The sequence below is a fragment of the Falco cherrug genome, chromosome W, assembly GCF_023634085.1.
Source record: "Falco cherrug isolate bFalChe1 chromosome W, bFalChe1.pri, whole genome shotgun sequence".
NCBI classification, from domain to species: Eukaryota; Metazoa; Chordata; class Aves; order Falconiformes; family Falconidae; genus Falco; species Falco cherrug.
In genome coordinates this window covers 15,744,283-15,771,372 of record NC_073719.1, presented here as the reverse complement: position 1 = coordinate 15,771,372, position 27,090 = coordinate 15,744,283, and the positions used below count along the sequence as shown (strand labels likewise).

Here is a 27,090-nt window from a genome sequence, read left to right as displayed (position 1 = left end):
GGATAAAACAGTGAGCAAAGTCTGTCAAACTACTCAGGAAAGCAACTGACCCCCTTCTTAATGCTAGCTGTAACAGACATAGGGAATTACATTATCATTTTAGATTAACTTATTGGGAAATATTCCTGTAAAAATTAGCAAAGCAGCACCATCTAAAAAATATCTTATACCCATCCTGAATTTGACTCTTTCGCCAGATATTTTCGATTAAGGAAAAAAAATAGAAACAATCTGTCTGCAAAGCGTTCAAGCACTAAAAGAAGCATTCCGTGCTTCATTATCAATAGCCTCATTACACCATCAGCTGAAGTGCCGACTAGCTCTCCTGTGAAGATTTATCATGTATAGTGGCCACTCTGAAACATAGGTAGCGGATCTTTTACATTCCCTACTCAAGAGTCTCCCTGCTGTGCTGGAAATGTCAGTCCGTTTTTTTCACGGCTGCGCGCACAGATTGGAAACAGCAGGAGAGCTTGGGAGCATGACTGCAATACCAGTAAGGACACTTGTCTTCACGGCACTGCTCACGTGGCTCTGGGAATGCAGGACCCTGCTGTTCTCTAATATTTACACACACCTGGAGCCATCAGGAGCAGCAGATGCAGTCTAAAGGCAGCTTGCTTCTTTTGTGTTGGGGGCTTCACTTTCAAACAGGGATGGCAACAAAATCCTACTGTTTCCCTATCCCTGTTCTGCAAAACAACACACACGTGTGCAAGCACATACAGTACGCGGTATGTACAGTAGCACTACAGGGATTATCACAGCCTTCCGCTTCGCTTATCCTGACCATCCCACGCTTTAAAACATCATTGCAGTTCACAGTGAGCCAAAGACATTCTTGCTTGCCAAGACTGTAGTTTTGCAGTCTCTTGTGAGCAACGGCAAGCCCTGAAACAACATTCACCTCGGATGGAAAGCACCCTTTTTCTTCGCAGAACACTTGCCAGTACAAACTTTTTCCAGGACTTTTTTGGGGTGGGAAGAGGCAGGGATGGCTTACGAAATCTGCACCTCAGAACATACATTTCAAATATATGGAAATATCTGTGCTTCCTGCATTTGGCTTTGGCAGTCTCAAAAGAAAACACACTGCTTGTAACCTTCAAAATAAAGAGAGAAAGTTTACTGGTAAGTAAGTTTCTAAAACAATTAAAATGTCAAACAACTAAAGTACAAAAGGATGACATTAACTTTGAGTATGCAAGACAGCAAGAGAATACCATATGCTTTCCTGACAACAGTTCTTCGGAAGAGTGTAACATACTTTTTGAACAAAATGATTAAATGAAGTCATTAAAATGATAGTTTGGTTTGAGGAGTTTTAAATATGCGAGAGGCTTTAGCAGTCCTGTTTTTGCATCTGAAATGAAAAGAATGCTATGCTTAAAGTCACCAGCCACACTTTGCTGATTGAGTCTGTATAGCGGTCAGAGTAGAAACGAACTTTTAAATATGTTATTCCAGTTTTATTTAGAAAAAATGGATTCCCTTGTTTTCAAAACATAACCTCAGCATTCATTCAACATTTTATGCTACAACATATTTATTTCAGTAACGATTCAGACATAAAATCAAGCTAGCAGAGCACTGGACATCCACACAAATACACCACCCACTGGCTCACACGCATTCATTTTGGTTTGCCGAACTTCATAAAGCACTCTCCCTGATAAGAATAATGTTCATGCCCTAACTTTTTTTTTTTTTTTTTTGCAGTATCTAAATGTAAAGTAGTGGTATTTCACACCAAAATTAAACACTGCATTTTTTTACTTCCAACTCTGAAAACGACTCAAAGCCAGGCAAGGAAGTACTTTTAAGAAAGTTTTTGGAAGGTTACATGCTTCTCAACTATGAAAAAAAGGTAAACCATAATTTTGTTATGAGAAGCACATGTGAGTCAAGCTTCCACTGGAACTAGACACTTTACAAAATTATTAATAATTACAGCTTTTCACTAACATAAAAAGAAAACCTGAGGGGGCAGTTGAGAATGGACCTTGGGTTTTGGTTTGTACTTTTCTTTGCCCTGGGCCCTATGTCTGAAATGCTGGTTTCCTCCTTTCCAGAGAAAATCTGAGTAATTAGAAAAGTGACACAAACACAAATCTATGAAAAAAATAACTAACATTCACTACCTGTTCTCCAAATAATTGTTTACACATATTTTGTAACAAACTGGAATGCAAGGACGTGACTTTTGTCTTACATTCTCTTTTTTTAATTCAAACGCTTGAAAAATATTTAAAAGGTGTCTCTACCATTTCAGACTTCCTCTTGGTGTACATCTAAGTGGCCCTCAATAGGACTCACTCAAAATTAGAAGAAATCAGATGCAACACCACTGTTCTTTATAAAGTACCCACAACAAAAGTAAATAAAGCTTTATTTCTACATTATAAAGCAGAAAAAAGCACTTTAGTTTGCCTTTAAGACATGGATTTGTGTATATAAAGAAAACACATCCTCACTTCAAAGTTGGCAAAACTTTGCATTCGTATTGAAGTATTCATAAATCATGCAAATATTTTAATAAAACAGCTATTTAATAAACATCTATTTTAATAAAACATGTATTCTTCAAAACAGGTACAAACAACATTTCAGGATTCATCACTTTAAAAGGAAAGAAATAGATTCCAGTGCTACAGTAACTGAAAAAAAAAGACAACCCAGAGGTAAGGCAAAGAGCAACTTAATTTGTTGTTCCATCTATAATTTACTTCTGGACTCCCCTTCTGGATGCTGTGCCTTTCTTGGCTTTTGGTGAGGTCATCTTCCACCTTCTGGTAGCTACTGCATCAGCAATTCAAACAACAACAACAAAAAAAGACAAGACTTTCTAAAAAATAACAGAAACAGATCAGAAGAAAATACGTACAGTCTTAAAGAGGACAGATCGACTCAGATCATGCATTTAGTTTTGACGGGGGGGCAGGCGGACACATGACAGGGACTCAGAAGAATTTACCACAACTTCTGGGCACAACATTTTTTCCTGAAAAACATGTTGTACAATTCAGCTTCTCAAACGGTAGCATTACATACCTTGGAGCCAACTTAATAGCTCAGGTCCACTAAAGGATGAAGAATCAGATCCTCTTCAAAACCTAAACTCCTCCTTCGTCCCCATGCACCAACTTTTAGTTCCGCATTCAGCCATTTTTGGTGCTCTTTAGCCCTTGTGCTAAGCTGATCCAGCTCCACAATCTGGCAAAGAACTTTTCTTTTGTCTAATAGTTTAGTGAGCTGCAGCGTCTTAGAGCATTCTGAACGAAGCTTATACAAGGGGAGGTGGAAGGCACACCGGCAGAAAAGAGGAAGAGTTTTGTTTGGCACTGTTGAGCTGTTAAATCAGCTCAGCTATCAGTGCAACTTCACCTACACATTTCAAGCTACTATTTGGCAATATTCTAACAAGTGTAACAAACAGTGCCATCTAAGTAAGATTCCTAACAAACTTGGCAGGCAGGTTGTTCGAAAAGACCATACTCAAATGCAGCAATAAAAAACTCCCTGCACTTTGATTCTTTCCTGCCCACTAACAGGGAAAAGGGGAAAAAACCCAACAAAACACCACAGCTCATTTCTGTAAATCACATTCAACTGTAGTCACTTTGAGAAAAAAATATTACTTACCATAAAAATTGCTACCATTTTCGCAAATGCAGTAACAGTAATATGTTTTTCATCTCTTAGCCACAGTATTATTTGGTTTACTTTTTTTTTATCCTGACTTCCCCCTTGCAGTCAGTATGCCTAACTATTTAAGTTCTTGCTTGTAAAGCTATATGTAACTCTACAGTTCCTGTTAACCTTTTAATCTGGATTACTAACAAAGAAAAAAAGATAAAATTGAGTTTCATGGAAGTCTGTAAGAAAGAAGCTGCTTGCGTAAGACAACAGCCTTTGAGCAGTAGGAGTCACGGATTGTTCAAGCTCAATGAGTATGTCTGGGGGAAAGTAAGAGGTGGAGAACAATACAAAGCAAACCCAAACAGTTTTGAGGCTGCCCAAAGCCAAAACCACACCAAGAAAAGCAGCAAACTACTGCAAACAGTTTTGCTTTCCCGTTTGCTTAATTTTACACAACTTAATTTGCTCTGAAAATGTTGATTTGAAACTAAAAATAGCAAAATTAGCTTTGAAGAATTCTAGTCTTGAAAATAAAATGGAGAATGAAAAAATATTCTTGTTCCTTTTTTGTCCAAAAGCACTTGCTGCAGCCAACACATAACTATAAAAAATTGCCAGACAATACATCTTTGATTAATAAATCACTTTAAAAAACCCAACACAACGGACAGCTCTGGTGATAGTCTCTCATTGAGCAGAGCAGCTTTACCAATGAAAAATATGTTCTGGCAAAACACACCGCTGCCTCCCCCCCGGCTGCTATGTAAAAGTCAAACCCATTCTGGTACCCTTACGTAGCTAAAAGATACACAAGCAGGTATCATAAACGGAAGTAGTAAATTAACTGTGTAAATCTTTCCTTCTCTCAGCTAAAATCTGGTTTATGTTCAAGAATTATTTTATAATTTTCAGAGTCACAAAAGTATTTCAGCTACTATAACTGAGAATTCTAGCAATAGACGGTTCTCCTGAGTTTTCCAATGGAGTATTCAGTGGTATGTAGGTCAAGCTGTCCTACCAACTGCATGAGCTCAAAGTTTTCCTCTCTCCACCCCTCCCGAGATTTTTTTTTTCGTGGAATCTTTGTATTGCAACAGAAAGCAGAGAACGACCCAAGGTTTCTCTTCAAGAAAATACAATAACCTGATCTTTTCCCCTTTCATTAATCCCCACTGGTTATGACTGAGGTAACCGTGATTTTTCTTCTCATCCAATCATAAGACTGTGTGATCAAACACGGCAAAGACAGGTCAAGTTCATGGTTCTATTATCACAAAGATGGTCAATATGAAAATGATGAACTTCAGCAGGAAGGTGTCGGTTTATAGAGAAAAAAAGAAATGAGTTACCAGATTTTCACGTTTGTATTTCAAGAATGTAGTGTTTCATGGCTGTCACAGACAATACAAGCAGCTGCAGCTCACCCATCCCTCATTCAGCAAGGGCTTACCCATTTCTAGTGCCTGTGCTGGAACATCAAAAAGGAGAAGACAGCTGCCCTGTCTCTGATTTGTCCTTTATGTTTATTGCATTAATGAATTGTTTTCAAGGCTTTTCTAAACTGTTCCCTCTGCAGAGCATCAGTGGAACGGAGTGGCAGCGATCAGCAATGAATCATAAGCAAATGCCTGGATGTTTCAGGAGTCAGGCCTTGCTGGGTAGACATACTAGTGCTGCAGCAGCACTACTCAACCACTGCTCTGCCAATGAGAAACTGAAAAACTAATGTTTTGTAGCCACAATTCAACGTGGTATTTTGAAGACAGCAAAACCTGGGAAACTCCTGACACATTTGCTCATGAGGAAAAAGCAACTGGCATAATAAGGTTTTCTGAAACAGAGTTGTTTATTCCATACAACTGACTGCAAAGATCTGCAACCTGCTTGTAGCTACTGACCCCAAAGGGTTTCTAATGTACCTGAGCAAAGAAATCAAGAAACACGCTTGCTTTCTCCTTTGGAAAGAGATCAGGAAGCTCCTGAACCTGAACTTGACTGTTGGGGCACAAGCCAGAGAAAGCCTTGCTAAAGCCAAGGTAAGCAGCACGCACTGCTCTTCCTCTGTCCACTCAGTTACTCACACATCGCTAGAAAGGTACCAGGTTAGTGCGGCATGATTTCACCCTGTGCAAACCCATGCTGACTCCTCCCTACCAACTTCTTGTCCCCAATCTTTGGAAACGGCTTCCAGAGTACGTGCTCCGCCACCTTCCCAGGCAGCACGGTGAGGCTGCAGTTCCCAGCTCCTCGGGCTTGCCCTTCTTGAAGATGGGACAGACATTCCCTGTCTTCCAGGCCTCAGAGCCTCCCCTAAGTGCCATGCCCTCTCCTGCTTCATCAGGAGTGTCCCCACAGTGACACCGGGGACGGACTTTCGAGCGCAGGAATTGCCTGGCCTTCTCTGTACCCCCCTCACGCCTCATCATAACTGCCATCAATGCCGCTTATGGCAGATGCCAACACCGAATTTCTGCTCTGCTGCTCCACCAGCCAAGAGCTCTCCCCTCTCACTAAGAGCTGGCAGCAGAGAGCGGTGAAGAAACTTGAGCACAGGCCACGTCTGAGTTTATCACAGTGACTGACAACACAACGTGAATGTCAAGATGTTCTGTCCCTGCTTCCTCTGTGGAGAGACACTAGAAAGCAGCAAAAGCTGAACTTCTCTTTGACCACTCTGGTGCAGGCTGGAGAAGTTTCTTTACACCTTTTTCCTTTGCAGGGGATCAAAACCTGTGCGATTTCCCAGCGTTCCACGGCCACCAGAAGCTCACCTGCTACCTTCTGCCCAAACCACAAGGAGGACTGCTCTAAAATACAGGGAAAGTCTGGGAACTGATCACGAGTACCCCAACACCAGCCTGGGGTCTTAACACAGTTGTGGAAAAGGACATACACACATGCTGGCCTTTTGCCTGGCCTCCAGGACAGGCTGAAGGTGCAGCGGCGAACAGAGCTGAAAGGAGCAGAGCGCTCTGGAGAGCTGTACGGTTAGGGAAAGGGGTAGAACGCGATGTCAAGAAGGGGAACGATAAAACAAAGACATATACTAGATGACAAAGTTTATTAAATTTCAAGCTGAAACAGAATACCTGGAATTAAATACAGTATATTAACTTCACAAATATGTATTCATATAAAGAGGAACAGCGTCACAGCAACATTCATTGCTTTCCTCACTGCCTGTTAACTCAGGTCCTTGAATTAGTGGGTAAAACCCCCAGATTTTTCCAGTCTTAATTGATCTCGGGACAACCATTCTTCCTTTCCCAGAACTGGGACTTTGTTCTGTCATCTTCTGATCACTACTGACTTCTGTGCACAGGAAATGACAACGCAGATCTTCAGCAACAGGTAACTCCCTGAAATAAGTAAACCTGCTTCTTTTATTGACACAAATGTCCCAGAACACTGGCTACCATCTGGGCTACCGCCACCGTATCGTCAGCTGCTAGCAGCAACAAAAAGATTGGCTGCCCTATCATACAAGGTTTGGAAAGTACTGAGGAGACTGGAAGTTAGTATTTTAACATTCATTTTTCCCGCACATGAAGTGTTTCAGGTACAGCGCAGCTGCCGATGTAGTAACTGGGAACGTCTACAGCTGCAGCGGCCTTTAACACAAACCCCAAGATGAATACCGTGAGGGGCCACGGGCACAAACGGAAACACGGAGGGCTGGGGCTGAACGTCAGGAAATGCCTCTTTCCGATCAGGGTGACTGGGCACTGGCACAGGCTGCCCATGGAGGCTCCATCCTGGGAGATACTCAAAAGCCAGCATGGTCCTGGGCAACCAGCTCTGGGCGGCCTTCCCTGAGCAGGGGAGCTAGAACGGATGACCTCCAGAGGTCCCTTCCAACCTCACCCGTTCCGTGGTCCTGTGATCCAAAACAAACATACCAAACCCACCACGTAACTCTCTTGGCACTGCTACACACTCACAGTAATGTTAAACCTAAGGCGCATAAGGTGACAGCAACGTGAAGTGCCCCGTCCTCCAGCATGACCACTGGTAAAGATTTCACTTTATCGGCAGAAGCAGTCACGGCATCTGGACTGAAGCAGCAGGCTCAAATCACATCAAATGATGTCCTAAGCATTAAAGTAACACTGGAAACATTGAAAACACATAGGGTGAAAGGATTAAGCAGAACAAAGGGAATGCTTTTGTTAAAACACAGAACATCAGTGGAGAAAAAATAATGCTTCTACGTTAACAAGAAACATTTTGACAATTCTGTCACGCTCAAGAATCAAGGTGAGTCATTCTGCTAGTCCGACAAAAATAGGTGTGCTTCTTGTGGCGAGTGCAAAATAAAACACCTATGCATCAATAAGCCAACAGGCAAGTGCAATGTGCTTGACATCCATTTAATAGACTTAGAATTCACATTCGGACTGCAATAAACACATTTTCCCATCTGAACTGTGGGATGAGAAACTATAGACGCACTATGTAAACAAAATGATTTCCAGAGCTTTTTTCCCAGCATTTTGTTCAAATCAGGTAATTTTTGGTTAAAACATCGCGGTGCTCCTGTACTGCCCTGCAAAGGGGATCCTGTCAACGTGGATACTTTCTGAAGATCCGTCAGAAGATACCATGGGAGAAGCTCCAGCAGATCCAGCTTCAAGTTCAGCAGTGGCTAGGGAGAAGAGAAACAACATTCCGGTGTTGCTTTTACACTAGACAGGGCCAAATCAGTCACTATGAAAACATCATGGATAACTGGAGAGACTACAGTCCAGAAAGAGATTTAAAAACTTCCAAGGGGACATAACAATCAAAGGGCTAGGCACAAAGGAAGAAACAATCTTTTTCCACATTTGCCTACCAGCCAACAGTATTTCTAAAGCCAGTGACAGAAATTCTATAGGCTACACATTGAACATCTTCAGGGAACCCACAAATGACTCCTGCTTGCACCAGTGCTAAACTGAGCCCCCCTGCAGACCTCACGAACCTCCAGTATCTGTTTTCCTTGAATGTTCAAAGCAGTGATTTATTGGAACTCTGCTCCTAAAAACCAGCTTCTGCCTTCTCTGTGACAAACTTAAAAAGAATCCGCCGGTGAAAACGCAAACACCTTTGCAATGCAGTCAGGCCAGGACAAGTCTCCTAGCCTGGCACTTTCTTTGAGGGGCGTCTTTGTAACTCACCCTGGCAAAACCCTCTTTCCTCCACAAAAACACATACTCAACGAAAGCAAGCCCACCTTTCCTGTTCTTCTCCAGCCACATTTTTCCGACAAGGTCCTGAAACCAAACGCACTCTATGACACCTAGCAGATGCACAGTCAGGTTCAAAATGCACACGGATGAAATGCAACGGCTTTGTGTCCATTCGGACACACGGAACGAGCTGTGAAGCTACAGCTGAACACTCTCTGTATTACCAAAAGCATGCAGGAACAGAAGGAAATTCTCGCAGGGGCTACCTGCTTTGAAATAGCACCAGTCACTGCAAAGCAAAGCAGTGACTCTGGAGGAACGACTACCCTGAAACAGGTGGAATTCCTCTTTCGACACCTGGCCTCATATTATAGAGCATGTTTCATGCTATGTGTTAAAAGCATTCAACTCATCTGATGTTTGCCTAAGTGCTACTAAATGATCTTTTCCCAAAGAAAGGGTATCTTTCATCACTGATTATATTTTTCTTGCTTATTCAAAAAAGACTGCAACATATAAGCTACAAATACAAGCAATGGACAAGAAACAGCAAAAATCCAGACCCAACAGCAGAGAATGGGCGCGGTATGATGTAGTGCGGAATGCAACCGACGCACATGGAAGAAGCAGCGATGGCTGAAGTCTATAAACGTCTTCTCTCAGGGCTTCTTTTACGTTTGATGCTTGTGCTCAAGGATTCACTCTAGAAAAACGTGACTTCAGCTTAAGCCAAGTGCACCCGTGTAGAGGAAGCGGGTTAGTTTTCTCTGCACTTGTCTTTTTCAGGCAACTGCATAACATTCTACACAATCTTTTGGTAAGCAGGAAATTTTCACATTCAAGTCTGAACTGGAAAGCTAGCAGAAAAACCTCCCTGTGCTTAGCACAGGAACTTGACAGCTTTCAAGCCATTACATTCAGGAGTTAGGAACACTCCTCTTTTTCCTTAAAAATGCCCCTAACAGTGACACATTACCTTGTTTAAGTTCTTTAGCGATTCTTTCATCTAGTTCCTGCCGTACCTAGAATTATACAGAAAATATAGTTAATACTTTAACAGTTACATTTTTCTAATATTAAACTTCTAAAACATTCTTAAAATCCACACATAATGAGAGAAAACCTAAAAATATAATTCCAAGTAGACACACCTTGGTTTGGGGTTTGATTTTTCTCGAAGAGAAACTTTTGGTCAGTCGGGCTGCAGCTGCCTCATTGCTCAGCAACGTTAACAAAACAATTTGTAACTCGCCAGCTGGATTTTTACTGGGCATTTAACAAAATACACAGGAAGAAAGCAAGAAAGCCTAGCGCAGTTATAGCAGTGAAGGTACGGCTGAAGTTTATCATCAAACACACAAACAGGATGTCAGCTACATGCCGAGATATGTACAAATGCCACCCACAGGGACAAATCAGCCAGTTGAGGCTGGCTTCTGCAACTTCACAGAGAGAAGAGCTGCACCAGCAGCTGCTGCAGGATTGACATACACCATTTGTATAGAAAAAAGCGTGTGCCAATATTCTTCTTTTCTCCACCTTAAGATGGGAAATTGAAAGAGCTCCTACAGATGACGCCAAAACTTCTTTATTGTTATTGCAAATACCACGACACACATTTATAAAAATATAAAAGCACACACAATTTTTTCTTGCAAACTGTGTACTAAGAAAAACAACCGCAGCTACAGCTTCTACGCAGCGAGTGCTGTGGGGTTTATTATGTAGCTGGAATCAGCCTGGATCACTGCAAAGGAGCACTTACGCCTCTTCTCCCCTAGAAAGTGGGTATTGTTACCAATTAAGTTATTTTCACTTATGATTCTGCCTTCAGAGGCCTTCACAAGAAGGAACCACATCTCCTAATTTAAGAGTCACAGTCCAAGCGCTATATGCTGTTGTTTACGTTTGATGGTACTTGCTACTCCTACATTTTTTCCATCAAATTTGTGACACACAGAAGTGAATTTCCAAACACGTATCATACAGCTTCCAGGGCTACGATGGCCATGAAGATGCTGCAGGGCTTGGACCTTGTGAGCTATATGCAGAGGCTGAGAGCTGCAACTGTTTCTTTGCTGGAGAACAGGAAAGCTCAGGGGGACCTTATCTATGTGTATAAGTACCTGGTGGGGGGAGTACAGAAGATGGAGCCAGACTCTTCTCAGCGGTGCCAAGCAAAAGAACAAGAGGAATAGGCACAAATCCAGATAGAGGAAATTTTAACACAAGGATTTTTATAATTATTATTTTTTAAAAAATTGTAAGCATGGACAGCCACTGGAACAAGTTGCTCAGAAAAGGTTGTGGAGTGTCCATCCTTGGAGATGTACACCACCTGGCTGGACAGAACAGTGAGAAACCTGCTACGGCTGACCCTGCTTTGAGCAGGGGTGAGGTCGGACTAGATCATCTCTAGAGGCCCCTTTCCACCCTCACTCCTTCTGTGACTCTCTTGATTTTAGTACTGAATTCCTGGGGGAAGGAGCATTTATTTCATGAAATGAGCAGACCCACCTAGCAGCATAACAACAAGAAGAAGAACGGAAACACTGCACAGGGTACTCAACAGGACAGAGAGAGCAAGAGCCTCAGGAAGGAAACCACTCTGCTTACCCTCACAAGAGGAGCAGTAACAGGCAGTAACTGCAAGGGTCAGAGGAGCGGGGCTGTAAACCAGCGAAGCGGAGGGAAGGGCTCTCTCTCCAGGAACACAGGGAAAGCTGGGACCAAATTCACCGGATCCTGCAGGAGAAGCACCACTCTGTGATACTTCATTGAAATACTCTGTGCCAACAGAGCTGCATGAACAATGGAAAAGGACCCCCCAAATCTCTAATTGTTTTCAAGCAGGTACGAGCAGAAGCAAAATTCCGGGGAGAAAGGACCCCCTAACTCCTGAGACGAGACACAGGTAACAGAGAAAAGCAGGAAAACTAATGCCTAGACCAAAATACGGCCCAAACCCAGGACCAAGCCCAAGCAAAGTCGTAGTACTTAGTGGTGTTAGAAGAAACCACTTTCCCTGGTTTCCTGAGTCTTCACAATGACTAGAAGGTCCACAGGACCCTCCGCAACATGTACAAATCAATCAAGAGAAGAAAAAGGTCTTGTTTTCCTCTTATTCATTCCATCAACGTCTTTGTGATTCTCATCCATGTCTGAGGGAAGAGAAATAGGTGGAAATAAAGCCAACACACTGATTTCTGAAAAGGGGATGAATGAAGAGCCAGGCAAAATACACCTCCGAGGACCTTAACTTGCCTCCACTTTTCTCCTTCCCCCCAAACCCCTGGGAAAGGCATCACAGCTGAGTGTCCCAAACCTCCTGAGCAGGTACTTCTCACCTCACTGCACATCTCTTCAGGCGGTAACACACCAGGTGTTCATTTGCAGCAGGCACCTTCTCAACAGTTCTTTTTCAGAAAGTGGTGTTGACTTACTACTTATCCACACAGGCTGCTTTAGCACAGAGTAAGCTGGATCCTGTAAGACTCCGTGAAATGATGCTCCGAGTCTGGAGTACCAGTACTGTTCTGAAGTTGAGTTCCTAGACACAACTGCTGCGACCACCAAGAACTTTTTGTATATCAGAAGTGGCAAGGAGGGTAAACCAGCCTACTCCTAGAGCTCAAAGTTCCATTATAACAGATTAAATCCATAGACTATCATCTCACAGACGGTTAACTACCACCGAAGCCCTTGCGCTACACCTCACAGACGGTTAACTACCACCGAAGCCCTTGCGCTACACCTCACAGACGGTTAACTACCACCGAAGCCCTTGCGCTACACCTCACAGACGGTTAACTACCACCGAAGCCCTTGCGCTACACCTCACAGACGGTTAACTACCACCGAAGCCCTTGCGCTACACCTCACAGACGGTTAACTACCACCGAAGCCCTTGCGCTACACCTCACAGACGGTTAACTACCACCGAAGCCCTTGCGCTACACCTCACAGACGGTTAACTACCACCGAAGCCCTTGCGCTACAAATACATAAAGCAGAGAAGTCCCCTGCAGCAGTCATTCTTTCACTTGGACAAACTAAAGTTCAAAATATGCGCAGTGTTAGGAAAATGTGAATACATCAGTAAGTTTTAATCAAAACCTAACAGCATAAACAGACAACATTTCCAGTATAAAATACCATCCCAACATTAAACAATGCTGGCTGCAAACCTTGCCATGTATCTGGCTGCAGAGAAGAGAGAGGGACAGATTTTTGATGAAGGAGCTGAAGAAGAAAGAAAAATGGCCTTATGTTCACAGGTCTTCAGTGAGAAACAAGAACGTGGCCTACATGTAAATGAAGCAAGTAAAAAAGCTAACAACAAAGACTGCTACAAGAGTGCAGAAAGCCAAATCAGAAACGGAACAGAAATTGAAAGATGAAGAGGAAGCAGACATTTCCCTTCCCACATTAAACTGGTTTCATTTACCCACTGATTCACCCTGGTTGCAGAGTTCACTGCTCTTGTCTGTCAAGACACGCACGTTCATTTTCACCAGCCTTTGGCACAGCTGTTAGGATTTAAGCTTGACATTTGTTAAACCTAACAGCAGGACTCCAGTCCCAAAACCTCCTTGCAGCACTTGCAGGAGACATTCCTTGCCTTAGTCTATGGACTAAGGGAGCAGGTCTGAAATGCTGAATTGCTAGTTGCTACAGTCACTGTCTAATGACATGCACAGAATTTGTCAAGTACTTGTAATTTATTCCACATTACTGAAGCTCTAATACAAATAAAAAACACCAAAAAAACCCGAAGACATTTGCATGGGATTGGGATTCTACTGGTTAATAAGCTTGTGCCAATATGAACTTTTTTCTATTTTTAAAGATCCTTTTGCACTTCAAGGTTATTCATTTCTGTAGCGTATATATTTGATAAAGGGGAAGGGGCTATACTGGAATGGAACACATTTCTTTATGCTCTTTTAAGAATAACACGCTCATTTTTTGCTGAACTTGTGATATTACCATCTTCAACATGTACGGCTCTATGTGTAATCACTGATAGTCATGCCTCATGTTTAGGAAAACGGTGCAATCTTTCAAGCCTTTAAACACCAAATTCCTTAGTTAAGTCTAAAGAAGAAACTGTGTCCACTTGCTAGTGGAGCACTCCTTCCTCTTGTCAGCATCATTTACCAGTGTTTTTTCCAACAGCTGCAGGACCAATGATCACCATCATTTTGAATAAGAGCAGTGTGAACTATTTTCACCTCTTTGCCCCTGAAGCTATTTCAAAGCTTGTGCGCAAACGAAATTTACACAAACATCTTCCTCTTCAGAATGGCTGGCATGTTCCCTACTTCCAATAGCCCTTCTCACCTTGAGGAAGCTACTACAAGGAACACCAAATCTGCAGAGAGCTTTGACTAAAAAAAGTAGTGCAAAAGGACTGCCTGAGGCACACTGCAATTTCAGCTTCTTAACTCCCTGTCATTTAGAGCTTCAGTGGCAGAAACATTTGTCATCTCCAGCCAAGGCAGCACTGCGCATCCTGAATTTAAAGGCAAGGCAAATTCTGTAGAAGGGAACCAGGTTAGTGGGAAAACAAAGCTGAGGCATAACTGAAGTAAACAGTGAAGTGAAGAAAAGGCTTAGAGTCAGAGAAATTCTTCTGCTTTGAAACAGTCTGGTGAACAGACAGAATACCAGGCAGCACAACCAGCAAAGCATTTCAAAATAGACTAAAACTATAATCTCTGATTTCTTCCCTCATGCTCCAACTTGCCTCCTGAATGGCACGGGACTCCTGCGGAAATGACAGCACAGACTGTGCATCTGGTGATTTTGCATTTGGAAACTGATTGAGATTTGCCACCCATTATTGTATGCAGAGGGATACATGCAGTTTTTCCCTTTTGTTACTTCCTGACTTCAAAGTCTTATGTTGCAATTCAATCCTCTTTTCTCAGATGCATGTTATGCACATGACATACTGCACCCGACTGAGAACAATTAAGCCCGCAGTTCTAAGCGAAATACTCGCCTAGTCCTCTAGCAACTACTGCACCTCTGAGAACTCAGTTCCTTTCTTCTGAAGGACTCCAGAGAAGATCAGGTTTTAAGACTTCCCTGAATACACTGAACGTCAGGTGACTCGAGGCTACAAGCAGTGACACTACAATTAGTCTCAGTCGTTCCCCAACTGGTGATTACAGGAAGAAATACCATAAAAAGATGTGCAGCTGGATTTAGTAACAGGGAGGTTATTTTTTTTTCCTGTTTCTTCTTCAAAAAAAGAAACCACAACTGTTAAACCCTTTTCTTTTAAACTAGGACAGCTTTTTTCCTAGAAGTGGGATGGTTTCCTCCTTTGCCTTTTTCTTCTTGTAACATCTCGCTCCCATCTCTCTCTCTTTTTTCCCTGCCCTCACTTGCTCCCTGCTCCCTGTCCCTCTTGTTCCCTTGTCCTGGCTTTCTTCTTACTTCAGTTTTGCAGTGGATCCCTGAATTTCGCCTCCTTTCTGCTGCTTGCGTGCAGAATAATCCCTGCAGGTGGTACAGTACTAATTGCCTCCCACGTTCTTTAGGTAGTGTTATGTCCACCCCTCTGACACAAAAACCACATTCACAACGATACAGAAAAGTTCATCTCTTAACTGCCGCTGCTATGCACTACCTACACACTGCTTTGTCTATTTTTGTTTTGTTGTTTGGTTTGGTTTTTTCTTTTTCTTAAACCAGGTGCAGTATGTAGACACGTTATTTTAAATGGATTCTTTCCAGTGTAGGTGGGACCACTGAACCAGGGTAAGGCTTAAAGGTGACCAAATGCTTCTCACATCCATTCAACAACAGAATGTGCGAGGGACAGACACTGACTGAACAGGCAAGCTTGCCCATGCCTCAGTCCTATGCTAGGTGGGAAACCGATTACAACTACTGACATCTGTTTCCAAGTCTCATGATATCACGTTTACCATTCTGTGAGGGATGTGCTATCATGCTGACTGCTAATTACAGGGCATATTTTGACCAGAGGTATTGCAGAGGTTGCAGCTTTTTACCAAATTAGAAAGCTCTGTAGACTTCCTGAGGAGCAGTTACATATAACACCACATAGCAGGACCCACAAAATCAAATGCCTCCGAGGCACAGCATTCGTCCCGCACTCAAGTGAGAAGTAACGTGCCCTGTTCATACCATCCTAGTTTTGAAGCATCCCTTTGTTGGTATTGTACTAAAACCAGTTCCGGTGAAGAAACTGCTAGCATGAACATCAGTGAAGGGGGAAAAGGTGTCTCAAACAAAGAAGTCTGATGGGATTTTGCACTCATCATAAAGATAGCTGTTTTAAAAAAGGTCATCCACAGAATGGCTTGGGTTGGAAGGGACCTTAAAGATCATCCAGTTCCAGCCCCCCTGCCATGGGCAGGGACACCTTCCACTAGACCGGGTTGCTCCAAGCGCCACCCAGCCTGGCCTTGAGCACTGCCAGGGATGGGGCATCCGCATTAAATTTTACTGAAGAGCTTATTTGGGAGCTTCCTATGCCACAGTATTCTTCACCACAGTTTCTCTTGCAAAAGAGAACTTGCAAAAAAAACCTGTTGCGCAGTTCATCATTTAGAACTCAGTATTTTTTGGTCTTTGAGCGCTTCTGGAAATTTTATAACCCTAATGACCAGAAGTCTTCATTTCTACCACCTAGTTGTATACTGGTTTGATGAGCAATTTGGTTTAGCATATTAGAGCATATGGTTTGGAACTAGAAATGGATTCTAACTTTAGACTGAAAAGCACAACCTTGCTTACAGATACTCTTCAACACTAGTTGAGAACAGTATTTAAAAACGCTTACCTTAGCCACATAGGCTTCAACTCTGTTTCTTGATGGTAACGTATTCCCGGTCGGGGTTAGGAAGCTTCCTCCTAGATTTAGACTTCTATTCAGTGCCGGATTGTTGCTAATATGTCCCAGTTCAGTTGAATACAGAACTGGACCACTGACAGCGCTGCTTGCAATTAAAGGTTTGCTTCTATGGCACTCCTGAAGGAGCTTAGCGTTGGCTTCTGCTCATCTCTCATTAGCTCTGAAACATTCAGAAGCATACAAAGAATTATCTTTGGTAATAACACTTCCGCAAAGTTACCCTCCAGGTCTTTGACTATTATCTGACTTCTGAAAGTGGAAGGGATTAAGAGAGTTCAAAAAAAAATGTCCATAATTTGATCTGAGGTTTTTTGAAGAGCCTATTTCTAGGTAGCCACACTACCTGCAGGAAGCAGCAAGAGTTAACCAATTCTTTGGACTTCTCAGCATTAAGGCCTCAAAGCAGTCTGTGCACACCGTGTGTTTACATAGCTCTTCCTGAAAGGTACATCACCGGCGTAAGAACTCTGGGCTTCCCTTCCTTTCCCAAAGCAAGCTGAAACCTATGACATGCGGCTAAAATGGAAGCCAAAAGATTTTTGTTGTTCTTCTTCATAGCACCAAATGCCGTTCTCTGAAGGGCCTATCCTTATTCAAGCAGTAAAGGACATGACATTCTCTTTTCTGCCGTACTTAGAATAAGAAGAGGAGATTAGAGACTGGCAAAAAGGCTGCCTGTTAAAACAAACTCAACTTCAAAAATATCCTATTAATGCCCATGATCGGTGGTGTTACTGCTGGAACACTGAAGAGAAACGAAGATAGTTCCAATGAACAGGGGGGAGCCTTAAGGTACTTTCATCACAAATATGCTATCTTATGCATAATGCTGACCAGATGTAGAAAAGGTATTTAACGAAGAAAACTGCTTGAGGAAAAAGTAGTATCTTATTATCACGCCAAAAATGCATGGACTTACCCTTCCAGTTTATTTCCTAGGCACCTTCCATTTTTAACTTCCTCCAGATACAGGTCTTTGTACTTTTCCGCTTCTGCCTGTACAGATTCTTTTTGAAAAATACTGTCTCGTTGGGTATTTTTTATCCTGTCCAATTCACGTTCGAGGTCTCCAATTCTGTGTTCTAGCTGGCTTGTCAGCAAAGCATGACGACTGGCCCTGATTTGTTCTAATCTGTCCTGGGAGGCTGCCTGCATCTGAAGTAGATACACACTTTCAACCACCGCAAAGAAAAAGAGAACTCCCCTCGCCAGTCAATTGCACGTACCCAATTTCAAGGGCCCAGCTCTATTCAGCGAGGCAACTGTGCCTCCTCACTGCCATCAGCGACCAGGGCAGAACCCTGGAACTACCACACTAAATGATTCTTTTCATTCAGAAAGAACCCCCATCTTAGCACTATTCTTCATCAAAGCTACTGATGGAAGAACACAATCTCTGTAGGACAGGGCATAGCATTCCTCAAAGAAATTATGGAGATGCCGCACCCCCAGCCCCCACCCTGCAGCTTTGGTGACTTCTTTTCTGAGCGTTGCCCCTTGTGCAATGACTAAGGAAGATGTGTATGCCTGGCTGTGACAACTCTAAGTTGCAATACCCATTCAAGGATAAACAATGAGAACAAGACCAGTGGACAGTGATACCCCTCCAAGAACTGCAAAATGAAATTCTACCTTGGCAAGTTTTTGATTCAGGGCCTGCAGGCACACTGCACGCACATGAAAGCGTCTTGCCCAACCATATTCCCTTCTCCCACTGCCCTTCAGGAAAAACAGAAGTACAGCATAACACATGGAATCAGGCACCACCCCCCGCCCCTAAAAATGACAACCAAAACAGAAGTCTATAACAGACACACATAAGAAATGAACTTACCTGCAAAATCAGATTGACTTCTTGCCGTTTTTGTCTTATTTCTTGTTCAGCTCACTCTTCCACCTCTCTTTTGGATTGTTCTATTTGGCTGCGATCCACCATGTTAGTCTCCATATGGTGTTTGAGATTAGCCACCTCTTCTTTCAGCTGGCTTTTGCTCTTCTCCAGTTTTTCATGGTTCCCACGCATGGTGGACAACTCCTCTCGCAAATCATGATTTTGTGCTTCTAGCTGCATGCCTTTTTTAGGCTCTATCTCCAGCTGCTGGGAAAGTTCATCAACCTGTAGACAGGAAAGGGGAAAAAAACAGGGAACTCAGAGGGATCTAAAATTAGTCAAATCTGTGAAAATTGGTAAAGGAGTTGGCCATCAAGACTATTTATCACAAAAGTGAAACCAGGCTCTTCTTTTAAAACAAGAACAGCTTTCACATAATTTCTGACAGCATTCCTCAGGTTCCCATCCTTCCTCAGTTCTGCAGTGGGTCACGGACCGAGAGGTACCAAACCAGCGGCATGACACCTGCAGGGCTAGGCTGAAAAGCACCAGGGCTATTCTTCTGCGAGGTGTTCATACGATCATAGGAAATCAAACACACCCATACCCAGTTACATCACAGCCACATTCTGGTTTCATCAGAAAAAGAACCATGTGTCACGCTTCAGAGGAATTGTCACATGCTGTCACACGGTCAAAGCTTTGTCACAGAACTGACAAGGCAAGAAACGGGTACCCTTCTCTTCCATTACGCTAAACGATCTGGAAGTAGCAGTTCAGAACACCGCTTTTGCAGCAGTGGTGGCAGAAGACAGTCTCTTTAGGTCAAAGCTGCAGTTTGTTTTCAAAAGATTTCCAGGAAATATCAGACTTCCCATAGGTCCCAATGGTCAACTACAGCTCTATCCCCTTCTTTCCCCCTCCAGAAACAGCCATCGTCTATACCTATTAACCATAAAACATGATATCCCATCATCTTTTATTTTTAAAAAAGTGGGGGAAACCAGCAGAGTCAACACTTGAAAGTCTCTAAAATACGTAGAAACTTTACACTTATTTAAAATTGCCCAAACGTAATTCCATTCCCTGTCATTCAAAATAACTCTTCCAACAGGAACACAAATATGCTGCTAACCTGTGAACTAAAAATGAGCCACTGTCAAGGCAGTTGACTCGTTCGACAATAATATCTTCTAAAAAGGAGCATAACTTTGAAACACAGCTATCTCAGTAATGAGCGGAGAAGCAGCTAAAAGGTCACATGCTACCGAACGGCCAGAGCAATGCAGGAGCGGGCTGGAAACTAGGACCATGCGCGGCAATCGGTTAGCTGAGGGGAATGTGCTCGAGCTTGTCTAGACAGCAATTAACATGATGAGGCATGTTTGCAGAGCACAGGGGAGTGGGAGACGGATGGCGCCAAGGAAAGGTAACACCTTGCTGTTAATTGCTGGTAGTTAACCACCAATCAGGGATTGCCTAGTATGCAAGGCTTAGCTTCAAGAACCAATTAGTTTAAAACGCGCAGCTTCTGAAAGTGTATAAAAACGTGTGCTTCTGTACAATAAATTGACATTTGCTTGCATCAAGCTGCGTCCCGTCTCTTCATTCGCTGCAGAGCAACCTCAAAACCATTTGTGGGTCTCTAAGACCAGGAAAGACGGACTGAGTCAGCTACTAGTAAGCAACAAGTTACAGGGTTTCTTCTGCACCACCTCACACTGCATTGTGCCCTGGGAAGCAAAGACACCATTCCGAAAAGCAAACCCCCACCTGCCTCCTGCTCAACTCGTGCCCGAGACAGGCTTCAGGGGGTGACCTTGGGCAAGGCCAACTGCACAGAGCTGTTCCGAGTGATGGTGGCGTTACTCCCCTCTCTTCCGAGAGGGAATGCATCCGTCGGAGCCCGACGATGCTGCCACGGCCTCAAGCTGCAGCCAGGCCTGTGCTGGGCCTTCACTGCTCTCAGCCCTGACCCTCACCCATGGACGTGACGGCCCAGTAGGACTGCAGACCTGCCCATCCCTATGGACCGGCCTGGTGATCTGCACTCTTGGCGCACTCTGCTTACTGTCCCCAGAACTCTTCTGCTCTTCTTGGTGAGGGCCTGTGGGGCTGATCCCTGGCCTGTGTGGTCACAGACCCTGCCAGCCTTGCTGCGGCTCTTGCTTTGCCCTTCCTCTGCAGGACAGCCTACCCCTGATGTGCCCTCGCAGATACTGCTGTGTACGTAACACTTCCGTCTTTACCCCTAAGAGCTACATCAGTATTACAGTCGCCTACTACTGTGACCATAGAAGGAACATCAAAAAACAGCCAAATAATTTCAGAAATACAGCCAAGAAAAAAAGTCAACAATATGAAAAGAAGTATAAAGAAAGAACAAAGGTTTCACAAGAAAAAACACCACAATAACCCAAACAAAATAAAGCTCACCTTTGTTCTTAATCTGCCAATTTCATTGACCACTTCAGAATACCTGTTCTTCACTTCTCCCTGCAAATTAAGCTGGGACAGTCCCCCTCTCTCCTCATACACCCTTAGTTCCTTCGTAGCTCTGCTCAGCAGCCTCTTCAACCTGCACAGCAAACTAGTCATGAAAACAATGAAGCAAAGGAACAAAACTGGACTTTTTCACATACTCTCATGTAAACAGCACAGACACAGCTTGCTTCATCTTTAACGTGCTTGACACACCAGGAATTACCAGGAAAAACCAGTATTCCTGTGCCACATACACTTGGAGAGTCCAGATTTCACCTGAAAAGAGGAATGAAAGACTCCCTTTTTCCCAGGAGAACTGCAGGGCAACCTGCACCTGCAGTTGTTTTGGCAGCTAGTGAAAACTAGGGGGTGGTGTACAGAAGTACCTTGCAAGAACTAACACGAGGCCGGCATCTGCTCACAGTTAGGTACACCTATTTTTACACTAAAGTTTAATAAAACATGACTTCTACGCAGGGATACCTCTTCACCACGCTAAAAAGCCGTCCCTCTTACAGTCTTTCTGCAGATCGAGGTTTCTTTTCATTTCTTGGGCCAGACGTAGTTCAGCTGGGCGTTTCAACTCTACCAGCTTCTTCACTTCCTTTCTTTCACTCTCACATCTTTCTTTTCTCTTTTGAAAGTGTATCACACAAACAGAGCACAGGAAAAATACCTACGTAGTCTGTGCATCTAGCGCTCTCCACAGAGAAGCTGCCGGACGTCTCTATCCGTTAGCCACGTTCCACAGAATGCCATGGGACGGAATTCCTGAGGATATTCCATCCCTTCAGGTTTCACATCAAACAGACCAATACGTAACTACAGAAACAGATGCCCTCGCTGAAGCAAAGGCCATCCTCTTCTAGACATAACAGGTGGAAAAGATGCTGGAGAACACTTTTGGCAGTGCCTCTGCTCATAGTAGGGATTACGTAGGTATGCACTTCATGGGAGAACATGGATCCATCCAAAGCTTTCATGGGATCTTCCAGCAACCAGCAGGCAGGGGCTTGTGGAGGAATCTGATCTTTTGGAGTTCTTCAACATTTTATTCCCCTCGGCCATTACCTCCACCTCTTCTGTGTGGCCATTTACTTAGCCACATGCTGGTTTTCCTCCTCTTGGTGTTTTCTCAGCCACACCAGAGGAGAGCTGGCAGCTGTTTTGACTTTGTACTTCCATTTTCCCTCTACAGAAAAGGAGAAAAGGGGAAGGCTGTCCCTTGGCAACTGGCAGGCGCTGCTTGTTTCCCAAGCACTCGTTCATTTACCCAGCATTCCTTCAGTATGTTTTTCTGCAAGGCTTTTAAGCTCCCGCTACGCTGAAAACATACAGCAGCTCCTCCACACACGCACTGGAAACATCAAGCATTTTAAACCTGCCCAGAAACCAAGGGGTCAGAAGATGACCACACAAAATCCAAGGAAGAACTGGGAACTGTGGCCTTGCTCGATGTGCTCAACTGATAGCAAACCACACTGGGAACTCTTCCCAACAGAGCCACTCCAGAACTTACACAAGGATACCCATCTAGCTTTTATTTGCTTCCTCCATGACCCCCAAACGATAAGGTACTCGCAGCCTGAATGGCAGGGATAACAGAAAACAATGATATGTAAGAACCTGACCAGAAGGTGCATGTGGTTCTCCTGGGTATTGGCTCGGTGCCTGGAGAATTTTCTGGGCTCACCTGTTGCAACAGTTCAGCCTTCTCCTCGTCCAGCTGAGCAACGCGCTCTTCAAGGTGGGATCTTGACTTCAAGTGCTCCTCCCACGTGCTGTGCAAGTCCTTGGATGTCAGAGCCAGCATGTTCTGCTTCTGCGTCTGTGAAAGCAACAGTGGCAGAAGAAAAAGTAAGGTGGCCGGAAAAGACAAGAGCGCAGGAGAATGCAGTAACTTACACAGAAACAGGCCTAAGCTCTCCTCCACCCATCCAAGACCTATGGCCAAGGTTGGCGTGGAGTGTAAAACACACCTTAGGAACCATAACCAAGAACAGCAGCTGGAGCTGGTGGGAAGAAGGAATACTCTAGAAGCGACAGGATGAGGTTACAACTTTGGGGGATAAGATGACATGCACACACACACAGAATCACCCTACAGCTTTCCTGCAAAGCTCCTCTGGTTCCCTCTATACTTCAGTTTTCGTAAGAACACTGCAAAAGGTGGTGCAAAAGGACAACATTCGCTCCTGCTTTCAACAGCTACGCTCAGATTTATTCATATAGTTACAGACATTAACTACCTTAGTTTTCACCGTTTTTTCCAACTCCTTTTGCAAGCGCAGCTTCTCTCTCTCCAGGTCACTGTGGTAGCGTGTAGTAACTTCAAGTGAAGCTTCTGGCATAGATTGCTTTTTAAGTGCAGCAGCAAGCTCCTGCTGCAGTTGTCCAAACATGCCCTAACGAAACAGTTAAATTAGCATGAAGAAAGTTCTAAGAACATGAAATACGCCTTTAACTTATTTTGTTATACGGTTAGACCTGTCTAGATTGAACCCAAAAGTATGAGATTTTGCCTGCCACCAGCAGGCATCTGCACAGATGATGACCTCTCGTCATCTTTCTCAGCTGAGCACCTTTGACTATCAGCAGCTGTTCATGAGGATTCCTGTTTCCTAACACATAAAAAAGGCTCAGGTATTGTTCTTCCTTGAACAATACACAGGAACACACTGCAATCGGGTATTTTTTTCTAACAAAACCCAAAGAAATCTGTTGTGATCTAAGGGCCACAGTTTGACTGCAAATATTACTCCGGTGACTGAAGGCAGGACTTTGTGTTAGATTGTTCTTTCTTCTGTTTCTTCACTATACAAATACAATTAAATGAATACAAATATCTGAAAGCTCCTTTGAGATACACTTTAAGGGTATGTTGAATCACATCCTCTTGTAGTCTTCTTACTCAGCTCGTTTTAGAAATACTGATAGATTAGGTTTACAAAAATCTGGATAGCTCATTATATATATATAGCTATATACATATACACACACACACTCTCTCACATGATCTTCAAAAGGAACCCATTATTTTGGTAGTAAGAATACAAAGCAAGTCACAGTTTACAATGATTGACAGTACTGCTGGAGTGTGGCTACACATCATAGAAGAGAAAGCTTAAGGTCACCGTCTGACATGAACTTTGAGGAACAGGCAGGCCCCTCAGAACCCTCAAAACACATACAGAAATCAACAGCTGGACATTACTAATACTCTTCAATCTTGATAGCAGCTTACAGAGAACCTCTTTTTTCCCCTCTATAGAAGCTTCATATAAATCTAGCCCCAACCACTTCACTTCTCTGTATCTTCATTTCTCAGCCCTCGTGTATTGGATGGTTCCTCCTTTTATACCACTCTCATTCATGTCATCTGTGCAATACTTACATCAAAACCATCAAATACTTTAGACTATTCTATAGGGCATAACATGGACTAAGGAAAATAGATGGAAAAAACTTCTAGAGAAGAATCACCTTTCTTGATCAAAGCTTAGACTTGGATACCTTTTTTCTGTTCTCTGCTTAGATCTGAGGACTAATATCCCCGTTGCCAAAACTTTCCGCAATTCCGAGGGAAACATAACAAACCAGAACAAATGAGTATTCTTTGGTCCCATGCATGTAACTTACACCGGATACATTGGAGGAACAAACTAATTTCAAGAACGGACAAACTTTAAATTGTTCTTTCTACGCATATACTTTACCTGTCTTTCTACTACGTCAGTCTCGTATTTAAAGACTTGTTCCCTTAAATCAGTACGCTTGGCATTTAAATCCTTGTTTCGCTCTTCTATTAGATAAACTTGCTTTTCTGTATCAGCTCTAAGTTTGTTGAAAATGTCATTAAAATGCTCCTGCCCATAATCCACTATTTTTTCTTTCATGATCCTCTTGTTCTGCATCTCTTCCCATTGCTGATGGAGTAAGAAGGTTTTCACTCTGGAGCTGGGCCAATCGCTCCTGCAGGGACTCCTGTTTTATCACAAGTTTGCTTACTGGATCTTTCTCAAGTTGTCGAGCATGATCACATTCCTTTGCCCGACACTGGCCTTGACTTAATTCTTTTTTGTCATTTCTAAAAGCAAAGCTTTTTCTCCGAGCATTTGCTTCAACTGGTGAAGCTCATTTTCTAGCCTATTAGCTTTGCTTTTAGCTTTACACAGCTGCAGAGACAAGCTCTTGTTGGTTTCTTGCACGTCAGAGAGGTCACGATGGAGCTCGACTTGCAAGCAAAGGCATTCATCACGTTCTCTGGGAAATCTTCGTTCAGCATTGCTTTCTGATGACAAATGAAGTTCAAGTTCTTGAACTGCAGCGTTCAGGGAGGAACGCAATGATTCAATTTCTGTCTCTAGTCTGTCTTTGCTTTTGTTTGTCTGCTCAAGTTTGGAAGTCAGCACTGCAGATTCTCTCTTTACTAAGTCCAGCTCCGCGTTGAACTGAAAAAACATTTGTCTTAATGCTTCCTTGTGCAGTTTAAGTTCCTTTTTGAGAGCTTCATTTTTTTCTTTCAAGGTCTCATTTTCCTTTAAATATTTTCCTTGTTCCTCCTGGTGCCTAAGTCTTACTTGAGTGAGTTCTAGCCTTAGCATAGCAATCTCATCTTGTAGTAACTGATTCTTGTACAACAGATCCTGTTCTCTATCAGTGCTGGATTCCTGAATGACAGGGAAAATGAATAAAGAGCCAATTGGGAAATGAATCTACAAAAAACCTGCAGCAATAAACTGCATTTTAACATTTCTAGTACCGAAGCATGACTTCGAAGATGAAGTTTCAGGCAATAAGCTACTCTGTGAACCCATGCACATGTACAACGTACGTACCCAACGGAAGTGCAACATAGCCTTAAAACCTAAATGAACATCCCAAATATACAGTTACGGTTTTTTCCCCCCTTAAACCAGCAACCAAAGCTTTTAAAATGACAGCGCTTTCTTGTATGTGCATGCCTTTATAATACTGCCTTTAAGGTTGAATTAGTTGTGCTACAGATCTGGTAAAAACAAGGCCAGAAAGGGTATTTTCCTTCTCAAATGTCTTCTGAACACTTATCCTTTTGTATTACTGAAAGTTAGCTATAAGACTCAATCACCCCCGGAATGCAATAGTCCTGTATATTTCCTCTTTATTGTATGTATAACTTTTTCCCACTTAAACACATTCACCCTACATTTATTGGGCAGCACAGCCAAGAACAAAAAGGCTTCAAGGCACTGCACATTCTTTAGGAAATTCAGTAAACTCTTTTCAAGATCTTTTTTAATACAGTGTTTATGATTGCTTTTTCTCCTCCAGTTACTCTAACTCTTACAGAGAGTTGAATTCATTGCTGAGAGTCGATCATAAAATTTTAGTTATGTGGAGGTGGCAAAGAAAGGCATACTTGAAGTAAGTTCAATAAGGGAATAACTAATTAAAAAATAAAAGCAATGGAAACACAAACACTGTCAAACAACTTTCTTCCTGGTCAACCTTGCCATAGGTAGCTAGGTGTTTCACTGCTAGAAAGCCTAAAAAGCGATGACAAAATGTCTATGAAATGGAAAATAACAGATAGGTTAAGAAATGGGGTAAATAGTGTCTTCTATTAGCTTCCGACTTGCACAAGTAATTCAGGTACATACAGGAGTGATGCTGCTTTCCAGAACTTTTAGACATAAGAGAAAACAAGAAAGGTATTTACCCAGATAAGTTACACTGGTAAACAGTAAATAAACATCAAGAAACAGAAAAAGTTACGTAAGATTTATTATGACTTTAAAACAAACATGGTGAAATGTAATTTATTAGAAAAAAAATCTGCTTACCTCTGATTTTTTTCCGATAGATCTTCTTGTCTCTTCTTCTAGTTCCTTTTGTCTCCCAAGGTGGTTGTTCAAAATTCCTTCTTGAAGGGCTCTGGCCCTCTTTTCCTGAGAGCGCTGTCTCTGTGTTTCATCACGTTCCTCTTCAACCTGCAGTAATACAATAAAACTGCTTGCATCTTAAGAAAAAACAGAGCTAGCAATACATCTTCCCATTCTCCCTTGCATACTTGAAAACATTTTTGATTCCCC

The 27,090-nt window shown here is 42.9% G+C and overlaps 1 protein-coding gene across 1 annotated transcript; it reads right to left on the bottom strand.

Moving 5' to 3' along the window:
• Positions 1–6,681: 6,681 nt before the first annotated feature.
• On the bottom strand, positions 6,682–25,875 carry LOC129734641 (ankyrin repeat domain-containing protein 26-like). The gene is made up of 10 exons (XM_055698276.1): positions 25,858–25,875; positions 25,600–25,689; positions 25,191–25,340; positions 24,736–24,945; positions 23,269–23,424; positions 22,713–22,847; positions 18,539–18,820; positions 16,633–16,864; positions 9,787–9,832; positions 6,682–8,284 (listed from the first exon to the last, which is right to left on the bottom strand). The coding sequence occupies exons 1-7, from the start codon at positions 25,873–25,875 to the stop codon at positions 18,590–18,592; spliced, it is 990 nt and encodes a 329-aa protein (XP_055554251.1). The 3' UTR covers positions 6,682–8,284; positions 9,787–9,832; positions 16,633–16,864; positions 18,539–18,589.
• Positions 25,876–27,090: the final 1,215 nt, after the last annotated feature.

What these genes read in the sequence shown, in the direction of transcription:
- LOC129734641 (XM_055698276.1), bottom strand. An exon ending in GAGCTTGTCTCTGCAGCTGT is followed by an intron (nt 24,946 to 25,190) that starts GTAAAGCTAAAA and finishes TTACTCCATCAG; the next exon opens with CAATGGGAAGAGATGCAGAA. An exon ending in AAAAAACGGTGAAAACTAAG is followed by an intron (nt 22,848 to 23,268) that starts GTAGTTAATGTC and finishes TTGCTTTCACAG; the next exon opens with ACGCAGAAGCAGAACATGCT.